Genomic DNA, 15,636 nt, shown 5'->3' with positions numbered 1-15,636 from the left:
CCCGGCCTGTCTCCCTCCTTGATGTGCCACTGGTTCGGGTCTTCAGCATGTTCCCCTTATTCTGAAAGGTTGTATTAAAAACACTGAGTTGGCGTGGTGGCACATGCCTATAATCCCAGTGGCTTGGGAGGCTGAGGCAGGAGGACTCAGAAGCACTCTGTCTCAAAATAAAATACAAAAAAGTGTTGAAAAAACCGTTCAAATTGAACTTGTAGGCTTATCTATTTGTCCTTGAAGTTAGGGTCACTTCAGTTGATGCTGTGTATATATAAATACACAGAGTAGACTATACTAGCCATAAATGTTTATTGTAGCGCTGGGGATAGGACTAGGGGCCTCAGGCATGCTAGGCAGGCACGTGCCACCCAGCTGCAGCCCAGTGCAGGGCCACATGTATTTTGGGGCTGCGTTGAGGGTTCTGTAGACATGCTGGTTCTAGCTTTGCCGTTCTTTCGGTTTTTTGGTTTTGTTTTTGGCACTAACGATTAAACTCAGGGGTGCTTAACCACTGAGACGCATCCCCAGCCCTTTTATTTTTTTATTTTGAGGCAGGGTCTTGCTGCATTGCTGAGGGCCTCACTAAGTTGCTGAGGCTGGCCTCCACTTGGGGTCCTCCTGCCGGGATCACAGCGTGCACCACTGCGCCCAGCTGCCATTCTGTCTTCTACGGCTTTATAAGTCTCCTCTCTGTGCTTTATATTTTTACATCAAATTATATTTTGTCAGCTCTCAGTTTGTCGCCCAACTTCCCTTTTTGTCTCTATTGGTCTTTTGATCACTTTCTTAACCTTACATTTTCAAACTTTTTATTTTTCCATGTTAATTTACCGGTTCTTCCTTTCCCGGGCTGTGCCTTTGGTGTTGCGTCTGAAAGGTCACGGCCAGTGGTCACTTTGCAGCACCTGTGCTAAACAGTCGTTGCCAAACCCAGGGTCATCTAGGCGCCCCCCCCCACACACACACCATCTTCTAGGAACGTTCTGGTTTTGTGTGGAACCCTGAGGTCTAGGGCAGGTCCACAGTCCACTTCAGGTTAATGTCCCTGAAGGGCGTATCCACGTCTAGGCTGACGCTGCCTGTGGAGGTCCAGCTGTTCAGTGGCGTTCTAGAAGTCTCCCTCTACCCCACCAAGACTGAGGTTGGTGAGTGTCCTCCACTGAAGGGCCGGTTTGATTCCTCGTGTTGTGACCCCCGTCACTTAAGGTGGTTTATCCTCCCTGGGAATTCTGTCATCTGAACCTGCACTGTCTGCCACACGCGTCTTTTTTTCTTTTTCTTTTTTTCAATTATCTATTAAGGGCTGGGGATGGGGAAGTGTGTGTGTGAGGGAGGGAGGGAAGGAGGAGGCAGGGACCACCACGCAGCCTCCTGAGGGACAGGTCCCTGTCTCCCGGTGCCATCCTGAGGCCCCTCCACAGGGGCCTTTGCTTCAGTCAGAATCTCAGGGCCCAAGTCCACCTGCGGTTCAGGCTCTTCCTCGCTCACATGGGAATGCTTTCGAGGTTCTATTAAGTGTGATGCTTGTTATGGTTTTTTGTTGACGCCCTTTATCAGCTTAAAGAAGTTTCTCTATAGTTACTTAAGGCTGGATTGGTCTTTGTTTGTTTTGGGTTTTGGTTTTTGGTTGTTGGGCTTTTTTGTTGTTTATTTTTTGTTACTGTTGTTGTTTTGTTTTCTGTTCTTTGTTTTTTCATCATAAAGGGCTATGTGGGGCTCTGTGGGACACAAGAGGGTCACAGGTTCAAGGTCAGACTCAGCAATTTAGGGAAACTTTGCTTCAAAAATTTTAAAAAAGTATTGGGAGTGTAGCTCAGTGGTGGTGTCCTCATGTTCATCCCCAGTACCAAATTTTTTTAAAAAATCATAATGGCATTTCGTTTTATTGATTTCTTTTGACACTTCTAGGAGATAATCCTACATTTTCCCCAGTACCATCTTTAATACAGTGAATATATTGAAGAATTTTATCCATGCCGTTGAACCTGCTAATATTTCATCTAGGATTTTTGCATCTACGTGGACTTCAGTGAAGTTGGCCTATGCTTTTATTTGTTTCTAATGTCCTTACCCAGTTTGGTTTGGGAGGTTACATTAAAACCACAAATTAGCTTATGATTTCAAAAGCCATGTCCTGTATTTTAATGTTGGGGCCCCTTCCCCCCTATTCTCGCTACTGACGCCCTCTGCCCTTTGCTCCCACATCAGGCTGTGCACTTGACCTCTGTCAGTCTCAGGTCCCAGGAGCCTGAGGCCCAGCAGGGAGGCTCATTGCTGCACCTGGCGGAGCCCCCGAGGGCAAACACCAGGAGCTCTTGTGAACAAATTCGAAGCCTGGGCTGCCCTAGCTGCTGTTTTACCTTCTGCAGGAAAGGAACCTTGCTGTTCAACAACATCTTTTCCATTGTGCCCGCCATCTTCATGGGCTGCAGTAGAATCGCCAAGGCCTTTGAGCTTATCATTATTTCCAGATTTTTAGTGGGAATATGTGCAGGTAAGGATGCCACACTGACTGGCCATTCTGTTATTCAGGGTCATCAGTCAGGGATGGGGGCGGCAGGGGGCCTGCAGGGAGGGACCCGTCTCCAGGGACCTGAACAAACCCAGGGTCTCTGGAGCACATAGATTCAAGTGACCCTGCACCTGCGATGTGAAACAGACCTGAGCAGCCTCTGTGCTGCCCTCGGGGCGGACACTGGGCGGACCTCTGCGATGGAAGCCAGTCTCTGGTTTTGTTTGGCCGTGCTGGGGTTTGAACCCAGGGCCTCACACCTGCTAGGCTGGCACTCTCCCACCCAGGAAGCTGTGCTCTGCAAGACTGAAATACAGAATCTCTAGAAGGTCCTTCCAATTGATCCTTTATCTCAGTGTCTCAGCAGGTCAGGGCCAGTTAGCGGGTGGTGACATCTGTTTAGTGGGCAGCCTTGGTTTTGGTGTTGGTTTTCATTTTTTTATCAGATTTTGTCATATGTGGTGAGAATACAATCATCTCTTGAAACGTTTGTTTCTCTTATTTATTTGCATATTTATGGGAGAACGGGTTGCAGGGTACAGTGTATTTCTGGGGGTTTGGTGTGGTTTGGTTCGGCTGTGAGTTACTTTTGAAGCTTGAGAAGCCATCTGATGCCTGAATCCCTCTACCAGAAACACGGTAAGGAGAAGAGCCTTGCAGCTTTCATAGGGCAGTCTGCAGTGGCCAGAGGCCTTTCCTGGGTGCTCTCTCACCTTTTCCCACACGTGCACCCGCTGAGTGACCCGAGGCCTCTCCCCTAACAACTGTGGTGCTGCTTGGCAAAGCCCACCTCCTACCTGTCCACTGAGGCTGCCGCCAAGAGGCCTCCCCAGGTCAGCATTGTCAACAGGCAGCGATTCCCAAGGCCAGACCAGGGGAGGGCCCAGGGCAGAGAGTCCTACAGGTGCAGGATGGGCATCTCCTGAAATCTGTCCCTGGGGCATCTCAGTGCTTCCTTCTGGTCATGGTCCCAGCATGGCCAGTGAACTTGGCTTTTCTTCTTTCACATGTGGAATCAGGGACAGAGTAATGGTTTGGCCGGTTGTCGGATGGAGCCCAGTGACAGAGCAGAGACGTCACGAAGACTGGTGTTGGGGGGAAATGACAGAGAATCACAGGCAGGGGAGAAGGGGACGGGGACAGGTTTCCTGAATGGAGAAGTCCCTGCCTCGCTGGCTCCGCGGTTTTACCTGCCAGGTGCAGCTTTCAAAAAAACAGAGGATCCCTGGGGTTGAGGCTCAGCGGGAGAGCGCTCACCTAGCACGTGTGAGGCCCTGGGTTCGATCCTCAGCACCACATGAAAATAAAATAAAGATATTGTGTCCATCTACAACTAATAAAATAAAATAGAGGATTCCTAAACGTTGTCAGGAGTGAGCAGGTCCAGTTTCTTCCCCTCTAATCACAGACAATTCAGAATTGACTCGGAGAGAAATACACAACAGGCTCCAATAGAAAGTAAATCACAATTAAAACCCCCGACCTTTACTCTTAAGTATTATTTCAGGCCAATGTTTCACAAACTATTGGTCTCAGGATTTTTTTGCATCTTAAAATTATAAAGGACTCCACATTAAACATCACAACCAAACCCACGTGGCGGTGCATGTCTATAACCCTAGCTCCCTGGGAGACCAAGGCGGTTGGATCGCAAATTCAAGGTCAGCCTGGGAGACCCTGTCTTAAAGTAATTTTTTTGTTTTTCAAGAAAAGGGGTTGGGGATGTAGCTCCTTGGTAGAGTGCTTATCTATCATGCCTCAGGTCCCAGGTCCAAACCCCAACACGTCCCCCACCCAGACTGCAACCAAGAAGTGCAATCATTCATTTTTAAACATAATGGGCCCATTACATATTTTAGTTAGAAACAATTTTATGTTTTAATACCAAAAATAAGCAGCCTTGTTGGACATTTTTGTAAATCTCTTAATGTGTGGCTTACTAAGAAGACCCCTGGGTTCTCAAGCCTGCCTGTGTCGAGTTGGTAGCTTCTGGGAAACTCCACACTATGCTCCCAGGGGAATGAGAGTGAAAGGGGAAGCCAGTCTCACAGCCTCCCACGGAGGTCTCAGGAACCCAGACCTCAGTCCAACTTGGAGGACACCAGCAGGTGCAAGAGGCCTTTCACCAGGCTCCTGAAAGTCCGTGAGACGCCTGTCCAGCTGCATGCCACGTCCACACCCCACTGACGTGAAAATGAAGCCACTGAGAGATGAAGTGCCCAGTCCCGTCCAGGGAGGCGCCAAGGCACCAGGATGGGACTGCAGGGGCTCACTGTCCACTCGGTTGCTGCTCGTCCCCATCTTGGCAAGAGAACCCAAGGCTGGCTCCGAGGGGTTTACTCCTTGAAAGCCACAAGGCTTCTGAAAGCCATCAGTGCTGCTGGCGGGGCTAGCCCAGCGCCGTCCCTTCACAGGTCTTCTGGGGTTGGGCTGTCCTTGCTTCCTTCCTTCCTTCCTTCCTTCCTTTCTTTCTTTCTTGTATTGGGGATTGAACCCAGGGCTTCTTTCCCACTAAACCACATCCCCAGCCCACCCACTCCCCCCCCCCTTTATTTAAAAATTTATTTGAGACAGTGTCTCACTGAGTCACTTAGGGCCTCACCAATTTGCTGAGGCTGACCCTGAACTTGCCATCCTCCTGCCTTGGCCTCCCGAATTACTGGGATTACAGGTATGCTCCTGGATTTTTATATCTTAATGAAGCTGAGAAGTGCTTGCCATTAAAAAGCAGCCTCGAGGGCCCACTGGGTGCTAAGTGGCAAGAACCGAGCTGGCATCTGGGGCCTTCCCTTGCAGGCCTGTGTGCACTGAGCCTGGGGGTGCTATCCCCACCCACGGCATGCTGAGGGCTGCTTTAAAGATGCCCCTCTTTGCTCTGATAACAGGAAAGAGTTTTCATGAGCTGTCTCTTTTGAAACATAAAGCAGAGATGTCCTTGGGCAGAATTTCAAAGGAAGACGACTTTGGTACCTTCCTATTCAGTGTTACCAAATAAACTCCTGTCACCAGAAGTTCTCCCCTCCCCTCACCCCAAACTGTTCCCTCAGGGTCTGCCTGTGTGACAGAGTCTCCCTGTAACCCCAGGATGATCCTAAGCCTCAGCTTGGCCCAGAACACCTGGACTTGCAACAGCCCCTCCGGGCTTCCTGAGGCCCCCAGCTCTCGACGTGCTTCTGGGGGATTAAACGAGATGCTGTATGTGGGGTACTTCAGACTCCACAGAATTCAGTCCTACCTGTGGGGTTTTTTTTTGTTTGTTTGTTTGTTTTGGTAGTTGTAGATGGACAGAATGCCTTTATTTTATTTATTTATTTTTTATGTGGTGCTGAGGATCAAACCTACAGCTAGGCAAGCGCTCTGCTGCTGAGCCCCAGCCCCAGCCCCTCGACCTTTCTTAAGGAGGTCACACTCCAGGATGACGGAAGACTCTAGTGGGGATTCGGAAGTAGTCCAGGCCTTACAGAAATCCCAGAAATGCAGAGGTCCCCAAATAGACTGACATTTTTGATGTTTGCTGGTAAATGTGACTGGTGCTCTCCTGTGTTGACCACTGGCTTTTGCTGTGATCTATACTCTCCCCTGAAGGTGAAGCTGGAGAGCAGGGGTCCCTCCAGGACAGGGGTCTACCCAGGGCAGCTGGGAGGGGAGACCCTAGGTCTGGACAACCTGTGCCCCTAGGTGACCCATGTTGAGCGGCAAGTGCTCCTGGGCAGGAGCTTCTCTGGCCTGATTTAGAGTTTAAGAGGCTAAGCATGAAAAGAGGTGTTCGCTTTCTCTGTGGCCATTCTGAGGAAGTTCCGGGCCGAGCATCTGATGGCTGAGTAACAATAGCTCTGCAGACTCCGCCCACCCGGCTGGACAACTGCTCCTGACTGCGTTTTTGCTCCAACCCTCCTCCCAGGTGTGTCTTCCAACGTGGTCCCTATGTACTTAGGGGAGCTGGCCTCTAAAAACCTGCGGGGGGCCCTCGGGGTGGTGCCCCAGCTCTTCATCACTATCGGCATCCTTGTAGCCCAGCTGTTTGGTCTTCGGAATGTCCTCGCCAACGAAGAAGGTGAGCGGGGACCCTGCCCCTCCCCCAACGCCTCCCCTGCCGCGGGTGCCTGCTCAGGCCAGGAAGCGTCTGCAGGCTGGCCTTTTCTCTCTGGACCCTCCGCTACCCTGAGTCCACATTGCTGGTGTGCTGTTTGTCCCTCTGCAGCCCCTGAACAAGTGCTGGTGACAGCTTCCCCTTAGGAGATGGGCAAGGTGGAACAGGAAGGCCAGCTGCTCTTGGCCTGCTCAGAGGCTGTCCATATGGTGGCCAGTGGCCCCACAGTGGCAGCCAGCAGTGTGCCCAGAGCTGGTATTGCTTTCACACCACCCCGCTTTCTTTGTCTTGGGTCTGGAACTTCTGAAAGGAAAATCAGCTTTAATCATCACACCAGTCGAAACAGAGTGCTGGGGGCCAGGAGCCAAGTCTTCCAGAGTACCCCGTACCTTCCTCCAGACAGCCCCGCGCAAGCATGTGCTGTGGTTATACCCATCTTACAGATGTAGAACCCGAGGCTCACAGAGACTGGAAAACTTGCCCAAGGCCTCTGGGGATATAGAGCCAGGAGTCTGTGTTAACCGCCACACCCTCCTGCCTTCCCATCACTCCTACAGTCAGGGCTCCTATGTTGAGGTGCCACACCTTCCTTAGGAACTGAGACCCAACTTGAATGCACTAGGTTCCTGTCCCCAGGAGCTCCCAAACAGCGGGACTTGGAGCAATGTGCAGAGCTCTGTCCTGCGCAGGAAGGAGGGATTGCTTCTGCCCAGGAAGAGGGGCTTCAGAGACAGCCTGGACTAGGGGTCAGTAGGACAGTGTTCCAGACCTGGGCAGAAGAGACAGGAGTACAAAATTCTTGTGTCTTTGGTGAACTGCAAATACTGAGGGGCACGTTGTGCTTCCAGTTCTTACTTTGACTTTCCTGCAGCCTGGGTGTACAGAGGGCAGTGCTTGGCCTTGCCCATCTTAGAATTTCCAGCATGGTTCCTGGCACATAACAGGTACTCAAAAAACAGGGAAGGCCAGGAGACAACAGAGTCTGAGAAGACGCTAGAAGATGCACAGGAAGAGGGCAGGCCCAGTGTCCAAGGCTGCGAAGAAGTCAAGGGAGGGCAAGATAGACAAACAGAATCTGAATCTGTACTTGGGGGAGCTTCAGCAACTTAGGAGTTTGTGGGGCCCGGGGATGGGCTCAGAGGCCAGGTAGCAGTGGCCTGCCTGGGAGGTAAGAAGTCAGCCTTTGCCACAAACCTGACAGCGGGGGATGGTCAAAGCATCCAGGACTAGCCAGGCCCCTGGATTCTGGATGATGGTCCAGCCTGGAGCGAGGTGGTCAGGGCAGAACTTGAACTACATTTTATGGCACTTGTTTTCTGGACAAAGTAGGAGGTCAGGTTGCTGGCCAGGAACCATGGGGTTATAGGCTAAAGAGAAGGTTCTGAGGTTGAAATGTGACTTGAGAAAGGTCATGTCTCAGTGTGGGAGTTGCTAGACTCTACTGTAAGAGACCAGTATTAAACCATTGATTGTCAGCTGGTTATAGCCTTAAATTGAATGAAAAATCTGTCAGCCATGTGGTTAAGATCAACCTGCTTCAACTTAACTCCCAAATAACCGTGTGACCTGGGCGAGGGGCCCACACTCTGCAGGCCCCAGTGTTGCCATGGGTACAGCGGGGCTGGTCCTGGAACCTCCCCGGTAAGGACACTGAGAGAAGCAGTGAGTTAACCCGGGACAGGAAGTTAGGCCAGTACCTGACACATAAATGCCCATATGGTCACCTGTTGGAGCCCAGGGGAAAAGCAGGGCATACCCCACTTGGAGAAAGACCTCGAGCTGCTCAGTTCCTTATGTGAATATTTTTATTGTGCAACAGCATGAACAATAAGGAGGAAAAACAAAAATCAAGGAGAAATGAATGAAAATAGAAATCAAATCAAATATCAAACGGAAACCAAGCCCCTGCATGAGAAGGGCAGGAGCCCCCCCAGGCCTGCTGTGCCCCTCACTCATGTCTCCCCACCCCGTAGTCATATCCTGGCCCTCGCCTCCTGTTTCCCCTCCTTTGCTAACGATGGGGTTAACCTTACCTGATTCCGAACTTGACGTCAGGACATTACCTTGGCGGAGATGTCGCTCGGCCTGGTGTCCGTTCACGTTGTGGCTGGCTTTGTTCTGTCGGGGTATCAAATTCCCACCACGGCTCCCGCATCCACTCTGCATGGACTGTTACAGATCTTGCAGGGTTTCCTGGTTTTGTTTCCATAACCAGTGCTGCTCTGACCATTCCAGCGGTCAGTCCCTGTGATCTGGGCACAAGCTTCTCCATGCACATGCCTGGGTTGGGCTGGCGAGGGCTGGCGAGGTCAGTCGAGTGTGCCCGGCTTCCCGGGCTCCTGACAAGTGTCTTCTGAAGGACGCCATGTGGGCACGGTGACACAGAACACCCATTCGCCTGTGTTCTGCCGGGCACTTGGTACGGTCAGGCCTTTCCCTTTAGCCCACCTGGTAGGTGTGCCGCGGCCACCGTCACTTGGCCATTCTGTAAGTATTCCCTGAGCGTCTGCTGAGAGTCTGCCTTGGGAAGGCCTGTGTCCCCCGCAAGGGTGCCTGGCAGGGGCAGTGCAGGCCTCTGACAAGCCGCTCGCCCCTAGGCTGGCCCATCCTCCTGGCGCTGACCGCGGTCCCCGCCGTGCTGCAGGTCCTGCTGCTCCCCTTCTTCCCCGAGAGCCCCCGGTACCTGCTGATTCAGAAGAAAAACGAAGAAGCTGCCAGAAACGGTAAGGCGCGCTGGCTGGCGGTGGAGGTGGCCGCCCCGCGCCCGCTGCCCCGGGTGGCCCGACGCCTCTGCTGTCCCTCCCGCAGCCCTGCGGCGGGTGCGCGGCTGGGACGACGTGGACGAGGAGGTGGAGGAGATCCGGCGGGAGGACGAGGCGGAGCGGGCGGCGGGCTTCATCTCGGTGTGGAAGCTGTTCCGCCTCAAGTCCCTGCGCTGGCAGCTCATCTCCATCATCACCCTCATGGCCGGCCAGCAGCTGTCCGGCGTGAACGCGGTGGGTGCCACCGGGCCGGCGCGGGCGGGGGGCCGGGCACAAGCCACCTGCCCGCAGGTCCCTGAGGCCCGCCCGCCGTCCCCTTCCAGATCTACTACTACGCGGACCAGATCTACCTGAGCGCCGGCGTGGAGGCCAACGACGTCCAGTACGTGACGGCCGGCACCGGGGCCGTCAACGTGTTCATGACCTTATGCACTGTGAGTGTCCCCGGGAGCTGAGGCCCCATTGGCCCCCAAGGACGCAGGGACATCTGGAGAGCACCCCTTCCAACGGAGGAGGGAGCCGGGACCTGAGGGGCCATCATGCCCCTTGGGTCCTTGCGCCCAGCCTCTGATGTCTTCAGCTCCAGTGGAGACCCCCAAAGATGGAGGCCCAAACCCCACCACTCCAGAAGCTCCCAGTGTGTCGGGTGGCTCCGCTCCAACTCTTACAGTGGGGACCCAGAGCTGTACCGGGCCACAACATGGCAAGAACAGAGAGAGCCCCTGACTGGGCATCATGGTGGCCCTGCAAAAGTCCATGGCTCACGGCTCTCCACCGTCTCTGGATGGGCGCCAGGCCTCTGTGCAGCCAGAATCTCTTGATTGCATCGAGGTCCCCGGCACCCAGTGGTTGGGGGGGTGTCCTAAGGCCTAGGGCTGCAGGGTTAAGAGGCCCTTGAAGTAATGTCTCCTTAGAGGACGGACAGCCAGGGCCCAGTGACACAGGCAGACCTCCCGCTGGGCACACAAGGGCACGTGATTATCAAGTGTGCACATGGGTGGGCACCCATCCCTCCCAGCCTCTCGGAAGAGGGTATGCGGGATGGCAAGGCTTTCCCACAGTGGCAGCTCCAAGCAGGGGTGCGGCCAGGCCAGGAAAGCACCTGGTGGCAGCTCCAGAGCCCACTTCCTCCCTCCTCCAAACCCCCCTCCAGGTGTTCGTGGTGGAGCTCTGGGGCAGGAGGCGTCTGCTGCTCCTGGGCTTCTTCACCTGCTTCATGGCCTGTGCTGTGCTGACCGTGGCTCTGGCACTGCAGGTAAGGAAGGGGACTGAGCTGTGCTGGCCCTGATTCGTATTGAGAGGACATGTTGTAAGGACAAGGCACAAGAGTGAATTTGTTGGCCCATCAGACATCTGGGGACCTCATGTCCCCCACCAGCGACCGACAGCCCCCTCTATGCTCACTCTTCAAAGCTCATTGAAGTGGCATTGTGGAACAAGTGCCATCCCTGCACCTGGGCAGAGTGGCTAAAGTCCCCCAGGTCCCTGTCCCAACTGGTCTTTGCTTTGCCAGGTGCTAACCAGCTCTGTTTTGTCCCCACAGGACACCGTCTCCTGGATGCCCTATATCAGCATTGCCTGCATCATCATCTATGTCATAGGACATGCCGTTGGGCCCAGTATGTGCCCCAGAGATGACCTCATGGTTTCAGTGCCCTGTCCCCGCCTGCCGACTTGAGCTTCTGGCTTGAGCTTCCCCTGGAGGCCCAGGGAGAGCTCCTGTCCTTTTCCTCTTGAGCAGGGCTTGGGTGGGGCATAACTTGAGTAAAAACATCAAAGCTGTGATACAGGTGGCCAACCTGTGATCCTGACATGGGCCACTGGCTGGCTGCTCTCGCAGGATGTCACCCGTTGTGCCAGACATCCTTGTGAACTCCCATTTGCCTCCTCACACTGCCACTTCAGAAGCCCCCATATCCTGGAGATATCCCATTGTCCCTAGAGCCAGGTGCCCAGGTCACCAGCACATCCAAGGACTCAAGGGCCCTTTGTGGCTGCTCTGCCTTCAGGGGAGACAACTCCCCTTGCTTCCCCCCCCCCACCAGGTCCCATCCCTGCGCTGATCATCACTGAGATCTTCCTGCAGTCCTCCAGGCCAGCTGCCTTCATGATCGGGGGCAGTGTCCACTGGCTGTCCAACTTCACTGTGGGCTTGGTCTTCCCCTTCATTCAAGTGAGTGGGACCCAGGGCCCCAGCACCCCCGCACCCCGACAGTGGAGCGAGGACTCGGTACAGCCTCATCTGCCTCTCCCCACAGGTGGGCCTTGGTGCTTACAGCTTCATCATCTTTGCCATAATATGTCTCCTCACCACCATCTACACCTTCCTGATCATCCCCGAGACCAAGTCCAAGACCTTCATCGAGATCAATCAGATCTTCACCAATTTGAACAAGGTGTCGGGAATCTACCCGGAGAAGGAGGAGCTGAAAACCTTTCCATCAGACACTTCAAAGCAGCAGTGAAGAGGAGCCCGTGGAGCAGGTCTGCGTGGAGCCTCCTCCCAGGACTTTCCTCTGACTTCTGTTTGCCAGTGACATCCAGAAATGGAACGAGCCTGGTGTGGAACGCAGGTCTCAGGCTGACCTCCCCGCCCAGCAGGACAGTCCAGGGGCCTCCATGCTGTTCTCCCCCCGGGTCACCTCTGCCCAGCCCTGTGTCAGCACACCTGCTGGGTCAGCTGCTGTGGGGCTCTTGGTGATACAGCTTTTCTAACAAAAATAGGTACTACAGGGACAGATGGGAGGAATCCAATTTTGTCAGTGAAACTCTCTTCTGTGGCCCCACGGACCTCCTGGGGCCACCAGCACTGTGGAAAGCCGAATTCATCCTCTGATCCCACCCTTCTCCTGACTTGCAAAGAGTGGTATCAAGAATAATGACTTAGAGAAAGCTGGAGAAGGGTCCCTGGGGATATATTACCTGAGTTCAAATTGATGATCCTAAATTATATTGCTAGGGGAAATGGAATTGCTTCTGTTTAGTTAATAAAACCGATCTGATAACTTTTCACCAAGAATGCACCCAATTCTCCATGAGCAGGTCAGAGCAGGAGGGCTGCTCCCTGCTCCCTGGGCTGTGCTGGATGTCAGCCCTCGAGGGGGGGGTGTCTGGAGTGGACAAGGCATGCAAACCTCTTCTGCTGAAAGAACAGCAAAATGAGATGCTAAATTTAAGGTTGGGAAAGGCACCTGATCCCCAGGTTGATGGTGAATACCAAGGGGCCTAAAGGCGGGACTGCAGGAGTGGGGAACCAGGAAGAAGCAGGTGCCCCCACACCAACATGGCAGCACTGGAGACTTTTCTTAAGAGACGTGAATAATCAAGAGGCGTGTGCGAGTGTGTGTGTTGGTCTGTGCATGTGTGTAAGGAGGGTAGGTACAAAATACAGAGGGAAACTCTCCATGTGGGAAGGAAGGCATGGATGGCCTAGGGCACGATGTGACATCTCCTGGAATAAGGGTGGCAGAGGCCAGGGCTGCAGGGGACAACAGTGGGAGCCAAGAGAAACTTTTGTGGGTGTGGAATGGGGATTGCACCAGCAATGAGTCCAACAGGGAAGCACAGCGAGGCATAGGGGAAGTACAAGGCACAGGGTCGTGGTTGAACCATCCTTGGCCTTCCACAGCAGAGCACAGAACCAGCAAAGATGGAGGCCCTGCACACAGGGAGTGGTGGGGCCCAAGCCAGGGCTCGAGGGACTGTGGCACTGTTGTGAACTCACCCTCGAGCAGCCCAGGAGGTTCCTGATCCCACACACCTACTCCCCAGGCCCAGACCTTGGCTCTGCCCCTTACTAATTGTGCAACGCAGGCCAGTCACTTAGCTATTCTGTACTCAGCTGAAAATTGAACTGATAATAAATGTCTCTCATTATGATGGCAAAACCAGACCTGGTTGTAAAATGAAATCACTAAAGCATTATGGTGAAAACCAATGCCTGGGGTGGAGCCAGTTGCCTTCCCCTCTGTCAGCCTTTCTTCGGGAGCCCTAATTAACCACGGGCCCTTACCTTTCAGACTGTAAACCACTGGCCTTGGAGTCTGACCCTCTTGAAGGGTAAACACCCCTGTGCCAGGCTTCCAAGGCTAGAGACTTAACAGATGCCTGTGAAAAGAGGCATCTCATCTACTTCTGTAAGCATGCTTTCTGTTGGAGACCCTGCACAAGGCCTTCAGCCACTAGGTTAGGATTTTTTAAAATGTTTTTTTTTAGTTGTTGATGGACCTTTATTTTATTCACTTATTTATAGGTGGTGCTGAGAATCAAACCCAGTGCCTCACACCCACGAGGCAAGCACTCTATCACTGAGTCACAACCTCAGCCCAGGATTTTTTTTTTTAAAAGAAGAAAAAAGCCCCAAAGATAGGATGGGTCTAAGATGATGCCAAATAACCTATAAATGTTGTGAGAAACTGTGGATCAGGCTCAGAATTTGGAGTTTGTTCTCCTCTGGGCCCACCAGCGTAAATAAAGTGGAGACTTCCCCGAGTGCTGCTTCTCGACTGGTCTGTTTCCCTCAACAACGTGGCTGTCGTGAGAATTAAATGACTCCACGTGTTCACAGTGTTCAGACCTACGGCATGTATCACTCTTAGGTATTTTTAAGTACCTAAATGGGAATGAGCATTATTATATTTTTTTAATATATTAGGGATTGAACTCAGGCCCTATAGCATGCTAGACAAGTGCTCTACCACTGGGCACCCCAGTCCTTCACAGTTTTTGAAACAGGACCTCACTAAGTTGCTCAGGCTGGCCTCAAACATGTGATCCTCCTGTCTAAGCCTCCTGAGTGGCTGGGATTATAAACACACACACTACTGCACCCAGCAGGATGAATCTTAGGACAAATAGCCCATCAGTAAAATACCATGAGAGACCACCATCCACCCCTACTTCAGTGGAACAGCTTCGTGGTAGGCGGCAGGTACTGGAAGCCGTCTCACCATTGGAGGGGGCGAGGGCAGAAAAGAATGCAAGGGAGTCTGGAACAATCCCCGCGGCAACAGGTCAGACTTGGGGGCTTTGGTGTGAGCTCGTGTGCAGCTTAACGTAGACAAGGAAGCTACACGTGGAAATATCTAGAGATCTGAGTATCTGCAGGGGTGAGTGAATTACGCGCCAGGAGAGAGATCTGGGAGCAGAGAAGGGAGATGGGGAATCAGAAAGGACACACAGGATGTCACCAGTGGGGGAAGCGGATGACGGGGTGTTCCAGTGGAGGGGAGCTGAGCCTGGAAGCCGAGTCACGAGACCCGGGGCCACTCTGGCTCTGGGCTTAATCACAAGATTATCCCAGTGTGCCTGGCAGGGAAGAGGTGGGGTCCAGCAAAGCCAGCCGTGGTCAGGCTGAAGGAAGGGGCACTTGAGGGCCAGCCAGTGAGATTTGGGAACCACTTGGCCATCAGAAGCAAGGAATCTGGTGTCCCCACAGGTCTATAATGGGGTCAATGGGGAATGGTTTGGGGTCTTGGAGGCAGGTTTTGGGAGAAGACGATACAATTTTTGGACATGCTGAGAAGAAACAGCTCATAGCATGTGTCTAAAGGGAAGCTGGCCATGCGGCCTGGAGCGCGAGAGTAGATTCTGGGGGCACCCCAGCCGTTTGCCAGCACCTACTGTGTGCCAGGCACTGTGCCGGGTTGCAGGTGCAGTAGGGCATGCCTGTAACCCCAGGGACTCCAGAGGTTGAGGCAGGAAGATGGCCAGTTGGAGGCCAGAGGGACTCTGTCTTAAAAAATAAAAAGAAGGGCTGGGGATGTGGCTCAAGCGGTAGCGCACTCGCCTGGCATGCGTGCGGCCCGGGTTCGATCCTCAGCACCACATACAAACAAGGATGTTGTGTCCGCCGAAAACCAAATACATAAATAAATAAATATTTTAAAAATAATAATAAAAAAATAAAAATAAAAATAAAAAGAACTGGGCATACATCTCAAGGGTAGTGCACCCCTGGGTTTAATTCCCAGTACCACTAAAAAGAGAAAAGATTGAAGGCTCCTCTACAATCAAAATGAGAAAAGGACACTTTAAAAGAAAGGGATCTTGCTACCTAGGAAGGATGTAGTCACAGGTTAAATGCCAGCCCTTTACGTTGGACGGATTTTCCTTTGTGCAGCCTGAGGACACTGTGCTGCTTCCAGGGGGAGGGGACATCAGGAGCAGTGGGCAGTGACTATTTCCGTTCTGGAAGGGCCTGTGGGATGCGGCGTTAGTGAGACAGTGGAGCCGTCTCCACATCTCTGCTGCGCTGTCATCTGCTCCAAGGTCTG

At 52.9% G+C, this 15,636-nt stretch overlaps 1 protein-coding gene across 2 annotated transcripts in view; it reads left to right on the top strand.

Annotated features, from left to right (window-relative positions):
- LOC114102314 (G-protein coupled receptor 157-like) overlaps positions 1-12,353 on the top strand; it is a 54,694-nt gene extending 42,341 nt beyond the window's left edge. For both annotated transcript variants that reach the window (XM_027947731.2, XM_071617318.1), the window contains 9 exons: positions 2,367-2,491; positions 6,411-6,563; positions 9,197-9,322; positions 9,408-9,595; positions 9,685-9,795; positions 10,515-10,616; positions 10,905-10,980; positions 11,407-11,534; positions 11,620-12,353. In XM_027947731.2, coding sequence (XP_027803532.2) covers positions 2,367-2,491; positions 6,411-6,563; positions 9,197-9,322; positions 9,408-9,595; positions 9,685-9,795; positions 10,515-10,616; positions 10,905-10,980; positions 11,407-11,534; positions 11,620-11,826 — 1,216 coding nt within the window. In that variant the 3' untranslated portion in view covers positions 11,827-12,353. The remainder of the gene's footprint in view (positions 1-2,366; positions 2,492-6,410; positions 6,564-9,196; positions 9,323-9,407; positions 9,596-9,684; positions 9,796-10,514; positions 10,617-10,904; positions 10,981-11,406; positions 11,535-11,619) is intronic.
- The last annotated feature ends 3,283 nt before the right edge of the window (positions 12,354-15,636 follow it).

Source organism: Marmota flaviventris, chromosome 10 (assembly GCF_047511675.1).
Source record: "Marmota flaviventris isolate mMarFla1 chromosome 10, mMarFla1.hap1, whole genome shotgun sequence".
Lineage (NCBI taxonomy): Eukaryota > Metazoa > Chordata > Mammalia > Rodentia > Sciuridae > Marmota > Marmota flaviventris.
The sequence above is the reverse complement of the archived record's forward strand: the minus strand, read 5'-3'. Positions and strand labels throughout refer to the sequence as shown.